The sequence below is a fragment of the Epinephelus moara genome, chromosome 11, assembly GCF_006386435.1.
Source record: "Epinephelus moara isolate mb chromosome 11, YSFRI_EMoa_1.0, whole genome shotgun sequence".
NCBI lineage: Eukaryota > Metazoa > Chordata > Actinopteri > Perciformes > Serranidae > Epinephelus > Epinephelus moara.
In genome coordinates this window covers 3112072-3119816 of record NC_065516.1, presented here as the reverse complement: position 1 = coordinate 3119816, position 7745 = coordinate 3112072, and the positions used below count along the sequence as shown (strand labels likewise).

Below are 7745 nucleotides of genomic sequence, written 5' to 3'. Positions count from 1 at the left end.
TATATATATATATACACGATATTCTTGCTGATATATTTTGGATATTTAGTTCAATTTCCTCACATTTAGCTAGATGTAAACTTAGATTTAACATTTGTATTTAGATCTAATATTTAGATTTAGATTTAATTTTTAGATTTAAATTTAATGCTTAGATTTAACATTTTGATTTAGACTGAGATTTTAAATCTGGATTTACATTTAACATTTAANTATATATATATACACGATATTCTTGCTGATATATTTTGGATATTTAGTTCAATTTCCTCACATTTAGCTAGATGTAAACTTAGATTTAACATTTGTATTTAGATCTAATATTTAGATTTAGATTTAATTTTTAGATTTAAATTTAATGCTTAGATTTAACATTTTGATTTAGACTGAGATTTTAAATCTGGATTTACATTTAACATTTAAAATCAAAATCTTTACATTTAACACATTTTTCACAGAAAACAAATTGTTAATGCATATTACATGTTGCTTGACTCAAATGTGAGTAAAGTAAGTTAAATATTCAAAATATATCAGCAAAGAAATTGCAAAAGATTTTTTTTTTTTTTTACTTTCTGTCCGCAGGAACTTCTGAAGACAACAGGACTATGGCTCGGGCGGAGGAGTACGGCTGTATGAGGGATCACTCTGAGCTGCCTGAGTCCCAGCTGTCTATCATCATGAATGCCCCACAGGTAGCACATTTGTCCACACATCTGTCTGTCAATATTTACATTCATCCATCTGTGTATCAATCTAGCATCCATCCATCAACCTTTGTGTACATGAATCTGTCCATCCATTCATGTATTCATTTATCATGCATCTCTGTACCTACCCATATGTGAGCACATCCATTTATTCATCCATCAATCCATCCATCCATTCATCTTGTTTATAACTTTAAAGACTAGTGGCAGAAGAAGTAAAAGTTGTAATACCACAGTGCCAAAATACTGTTACATGCAAATTTTAATTTTACTTACATAAACGTATAAAAGTGTTAGCATTAAAAAATTATTTAATTCCCAAAGCTAAAAGTACTCATTATGCAGAATAGCTTATATCAGAATAATACATGATATATAACTGGATTATAATTATTAATGCATTAATGTGTTCATCACTTTTAATGTTGTAAAGTTGGAGCTTATTTTAATTTCTTCATATACTGTATATTGTTAATAGATTGATTATTTGTATGAATAATCTGAGTCTACAAAGTAACGAAGGCTGGCAAACGTAGTCAAGTAATAAGTGGTTATATTTCCCTCTGATATGTAGTGGATTAAAAGTATACTGTTACATAAATGAATACTCAAGTAAAGTACAAGTACCAGAACCAGAATTGTACTCTCTACAGTACTTTGCTGTTTGAAACTCAAGCTTATCATTTCAGGTTCTTAAGTTGAAATAAAAATGAACTTCACGGAATCAACTGCAGCAAACTGGCTGTTTACTGTTAATGTCCAACAACAATGGCCCCATAATTTCCCTCCATCCCACCATCCTTTAAACAGTGGTGGATTTATTCAAGTGCTGTACTGAAGTACAAATTCAAGGTACTTGTACTCTGTACTCCTCTCCGCAGGTCCTCCTGGGTCAAGATGTGAACCTGCAGGTGGATTTCCACAACCAGAGTGAATACCCCATGACAGTCCAAACTCACCTGGCCGCGTCCGTCATCTTCTACACCGGAGTCAGAGCCAGTCACCTGAAAGACCTGACCTTCAACATCACCGTGCCGCCCCATGAGAGTGAGTGACATCAAAGAGGAAGGTTCTGTGTATTTGTGGTTTTTAGAATTAAATTCTGTTACAATCAGGATTTGTGAATGTGTGTGTGTTGCAGTAAAGAGTGAAATGCTGAAGTTCCCAGCTCAGGAGTACCTGCCTCACCTGGGCTCTCAGCAGTGTTTGCACTTTACTGTGACTGGAACAGCTGACGACCAATCAGTGACTACCATCAAGGTGGTCGAGCTGCAGACTCCGATGCTCACCCTGACGGTAAAACACACAGCATACAAATCGGGCATCAGATAAAAGCATCTCTACATGACTTTAGTAACCTTGTGCATATTTATTCTAATGTACATGAATAAATATAGGCATGCATAGTTGATCTTTGCACTCCGTCGATCAACCATTAGGCAAAAAGGTGATGTCATGACACACTTTGAATGATAGCCCCATCGACCGCATGATGAAGAAATAAAAGCATTGAGAAATGTATTTAAATAATAAAACAGACATAAATGAGTTTGAGAAAATAAAGGGTCATTGCAAAAGGCAAAATAATCCATAAACACATTTAAAAAAAAAATAAAAATTAGTACATTATACATTTGACAATATATTTATTTTATTTATTATTGATTACAAAAAATATTTAATTTTTATAATAAATAAATAAATAACCAAATATTAAAAGGAATTAAATAGAAAAGTAAATAATAGGGGAATTAACACAAAGGTAGATAAATAAAAATGCAGATTTAAACAGAAATATAAATTCAGGTGACTTTTTTATCAATTAATTGATGCCTTCATTTGTTTTAAATAATATTTTGTTACATTTAATGACATACTCAATAATTTATTGAGTCATCAATTAGTTTAGTTTTGATTTTGGCAACTTCTGTCCTATGTAGAATATAGGCTACAACTTTGCCACAAACTTTTACAGGAACTCTATCTTATGCAAATTATATTTTTTTAAATCCTGTCCTTTTATTAAAATCAATAGTACACTTACAATAATATGGCAACATTTTTTTTTAAGTCAGACACATTTTTTTTCAAGATGATAAAAGTAACTTTATAAAAAATTACACATATTTCTGCTGCTAGCTTTAGCTTTCTCTGTCCCTCCACACCAGGTTTTGTGTAAGCAGTAGGTTTTAGAGATGCTTTTCTCCATGATGATCAATTTTAAAACTAGGAAAATCTCCAAAACTGGGATTCTTTAAACAAAAGGGACACAATACTGTGTGCTGTCAGGGGAAAAAATTAACAAAATATTCATGTTATAGTATCAAAAATAATCATAATAATCACGATTATCTAAAAGCATACTCGATATTTACCCGACAATAACACTAAACTCCATACAATACAATTACAATAGAAATACATGAGAATCCTCCTGAGACCTCAGCTTTTGTTTAGCATGCATTTTTAATTTTTCACAGTTATTTGGGGTTAGTTGGACCTGATAAGTATAAAAAACTAAGCACTGTCTTTGGACAGTAAGTTGTTTTGGAAAATAGAATGTCCTCATATGAGGACCACGGGTTTATTTTTAAAAGTCACAGGTGTGTTATAAAGTATAACACAGTTCATTTCAGTGCCTGAACATTGCTTTGCAAAAACTAAATTGTAAACATGCCACATTTGTTCAATGTTTTGTAATTCTATGGGTTAGAGGTCACCATTCAAGTCTAAAACTGTTCAGAACTGTTCATGTAAATACCTGGACATGGCTGTTCAAAAACAAAATTCCAAATAATGCAACATATCTAAATGTGATGTGTTCATTTTGTCACTCTGTATGAATTTTCCTTGCTCCATACTCCGTACTATGAATGTCCTTTGTCTATATGACTAGTCTGTCACACCTCACTGTGTGAAATGCACTGATAATACAATAATGAAGTCTCAGTGTCCTGAGACTAGTACTTCCTAATAAACAGCGCTTTAGTTTGTTACTATTGCTAAAACTGGTCACATTTCTAAGTCATATCAAACTACAAATGTCATTAAGCAATATTAAACAAGTTTCAACTATAACATTTGATCAGGTTTTGAACCTTGTCCATTTTCATATCAGAATCTGCTGTAGATTCTGGCAGAGATGGCTGCCATCTTGTGTGAACATGGAGTAGTGTATTTTGCTACCACTAGATGGCACAGAATAGTGTCCACGAACCAGCACAACAGGTCTAAGTTAAGCAATATGAAGTTTAGGGTGCAGTAACCTTACTAAAGCATTTAGTCTTTGTAGCAGTAATCCTATGTAATAGCCTGCAGTAATGGAAAATACTGAGAAGTAGGCCCACCTTGTGTATTTGTAGAAAAATATGCCTTGAAAAAGATTTTTACTGCAGGCTTCTGTTGTTGTTGTTCTCCTTCTTCTACTACTACTTCTTCTTCTGTGTTTCTAGGTGAGTGGCCAGCCTCAGGTGCAGAGGGAGATGTTTGTGACGGTCTCCTTCACCAACCCCTTCAACTTCCCCCTGCAGGAGGTCAACCTGTCCATGGAGGGATCAGGACTCATGAGCGACAGGACACATTACTACAGGTACACACACACCTGTGAAGACATGTTGACTGATGTTTGCCTCAGGTGTATTTATACCTGTCTGTGTGTGTTTCAGTGTCATTGATGCTCAGGCTTCGATCACCTGGACAGAGTCCTTCACCCCTCGGCTGGAGGGACAACGCTGCCTTGTGGCGGTGCTGGACTGCAAGAACCTCCGTCAGGTAACCTCAACAACTTTCTGTACAATTTTTGCTCAGTATCGTGACTATTATCTCATCTGTCCACATATTTCTGTCATTAAACCACATTTCCCATCAGGCCTCTGGGAATTTTACCCACGTAGCTCTTAAGATCAGTTCAGCAGTTTGTACCAGGAACAACTGACAAATAATAAAATCTAGTTTTCCACCTACAATTTCTGCCTACATTTCCACAAGTAGGATAGAAATGCAGAGTATAGCATATTAGCATGCTCAACATTACACAATAATATCCCATATGTTTTGGATCTTAACAAGCATGTTGCCATGTGCTAATATTAGCATTAACTGTGAATGACAGACTAGTTCACTAGACATTACGTAGTAGACATTAACAGACCAATCATTTTTATATTTATCATTAAGATTAACAAACTAAGTGTAGGCATGTTATTGTAGTATGTTAAAGTTAGTATTCAACTTCAAAAGAGCCATAAACCTATTAGATATTAGCAAAATGTAGTGCATTATGTGCTTGACAACCCACAGCTGTTAACTTTGACTGACAAATAAACATGCAGTACTTGGTGTTATATAGGCCTACAGAATATAAAGTTACATCTGTGTGAGACAGGGGCACCATCTTGGGGGACTGCCTGTTGTTCAGGCAGCCCAACAATTCTGAATACCTCTTAAGGCTCATTTATACTCCCCTTAAGAATGAAATGAGATAGGTCTGTTTCAAACATTGCAAACATGGCTGCCCTCATACTTCCATTCGTCCTTTATGATGGTATAGATACAGCCAGTAGATGGTACTAAAGGGCGGAATCAAACGTCTCTGACTACAAACCAGGTGACCGTGGAGATGATTTGATCCTTTTAACTGAGGCAGCATTGCAGATGGCGCCGGTGGTCTGTGCAGCCATTATATACATCCCAACATGTGGACAGAAATTATTTTCAGTATATTACCAATTCATTCCGTTTCACCATTATTTAAATGTCTTTGTCGTGTCCTACGGTCTTATCTTGCTGGAACTAAACTGTAGGCATTTCACTATTAAAAGCACAGCTACTAAATCTACCAAACTGTAAAATGTCTACAAATAGACAGGATATAAATATGTACACACAGCATTTTGCTTGCTAATAGGGTTACTGCTACATAATAACCTCCTAAAAGTGTTAACAAAAATGTTAGCCTATATTAATAACATGACACGTGCAAAGGTTAGCATTACTAGCCCAAGGCATTTTACATGCTAAAATTAGCATTTCAATGTTTTCTGATATTTAATACTCTGTAAGCATATTAGGTGGGGGAGGCCTTCTGGGCAGAGTTTGCATGTTTTCCTTGTGTCATTGTGAGTTTTCTCCGGGTTCTCTGGCTTCCTCCCACAGTCCAAAGGTTAATTGGTGACTCTAGATTGGTCGTAGGTGTGAATGTGAGCCTGCAATAATCTGTCGAGGGTGTACCTCGTTTCCCAGCCCCCCTGCAACCCCCAATAGGATAAGCATTACAGAAAATGAATGAAAGAATGAAAGCATTTCAATATATGCTAAATTTAGCATTTAGCTCAAAGCATAAACCCACCAAATATTAGCAAAATGTCTACAAATAGACATAGGATAGAAATGCTGACAATTAGCATCTAAACATGATTGCTAATAGGCTTAATGCTACATTTCAACATCCCAAAACTGTTAACAAACATATTATATGAAAACATAACATTTACAAACGTTAACATTCAGCACACGGCGTGTTACACACTAGACATTAGCATGCCAATATTTTGTAAAATTTAACATGCTGGTGTTGCTAATAGGCCTATGCTAAAATCAGTACTAAACCCAAAGCTTGGATGAATCAGTTAAACATTACCATATTAGCATATTGTGGTTGTGCTAGCATGTTTCTATGCTAACATCAGTATAAGACTGAGCAGTTATTGACATGCTGCTTATCTCTTTGTTTTATTTTTGTAAAATGTTTAATTTGTGTATAGCTAATTCAACATTTTAACATGTTAGCATTCAGCTAAGTCTGACAAAATTCGGCTTTTGTCCTAAAATAGCCACCATAATAAACCCCTTTTTTCTCTCTCTTTCTTATAATTTATCACACATATAAAAAACATGTACAAATACACAGCAATCTATACAAAAAAGAGAGAGAGAGGGAGAATTTTTGGTTTATTTTTTTATTTTAATGATTTCAATTTAACTGAACCAGTGTTCGCGCATCCATTGATTGATGTTCATTGTTGTATTTTTTTCAGGTGAGGGGATCTACTCATATCCTCATCACGCCCTGAAATGATTGGCTCACAGAGCTAGGTGACGCTGCCCCATCTCCATTTTCACCACGCCTCCACCAATCACAGAAGCTTTAAACTGAGCGGGCGGAGCCAACAAACCGTGCAAATGACATCTTTGATGATGATTTGATTTCTTCCTTAATTTTATTTACATATATCTTTGCTTAACAGACTCAGGGGGTTTTGTGTGACATTTTAAAATTAGCTTAGCTAGTTTAGTGAGGAAGCTCAAGGGTTAAAGGTAACAATATGCTTAAAATGCATAAACCTGGAATTAAAAAAAGTTATTGGGCAGATTTGAGAAATTGTAGGATTTGTTTGTTTTTTAATTGATACAGTGATCTGAGGTTACATGTAAAATCTATATTTTAGATTCATTACATGATATATTTACATGATATATAACGGTAATTGATAATGATAATTTTAAAATAGCCAAAAAATCAAATGCAGCATAAACACGGTGTTGGATAATGGAACTACAAAGCAAAAGTTTATGGACATCCTAATGGTCCTGCCACATGTGATTGGAACAGAGGGTGTCCACATACTTTTTGCCATATAGTTTACAACTGGAACAAGGGTAAAAAAAAATCAGCTCTGGAAGCTTCTCTGGTTCAACACCATCTTTTAATCAGTAAATTTAAATAAAACTCAACCTTTTTTTAACAGAAATGAAATTTAAAAACTGAGCAAAAAACTGTGAGGTGGTCCCAGCTGGATCAATGAGAGTGAGTTTGGCAGCAGCTCTCCTCCATCACATCTCCGCTCTGACACAATGAGCCAATATGAAATATTAATCAATCATAACGTCTTTCAATCAGTAATTATCTGTGATATTCTTAGAGCAGTCAGACCTCACATCCTCCTCTCAGTCTGCATATAAAATGTGTTTAATCTTCATTCTTTATTTTTGGATGAAAACTAATGTGATTGTATTCCTTTTTTTCTTTAGTATCTT

The 7745-nt window shown here is 34.9% G+C and overlaps 1 protein-coding gene across 1 annotated transcript in view; it reads left to right on the top strand.

The window, feature by feature from the left end:
* Positions 1-7706, top strand: part of LOC126398140 (coagulation factor XIII A chain-like) — an 18714-nt gene extending 11008 nt beyond the window's left edge. The window contains exons 12-17 of the mRNA XM_050057362.1: positions 586-695; positions 1592-1757; positions 1852-2006; positions 4163-4299; positions 4376-4481; positions 6746-7706. Of these exons, the coding sequence (XP_049913319.1) occupies positions 586-695; positions 1592-1757; positions 1852-2006; positions 4163-4299; positions 4376-4481; positions 6746-6781 (710 nt within the window). The 3' untranslated portion in view covers positions 6782-7706. The remainder of the gene's footprint in view (positions 1-585; positions 696-1591; positions 1758-1851; positions 2007-4162; positions 4300-4375; positions 4482-6745) is intronic.
* Positions 7707-7745: the final 39 nt, after the last annotated feature.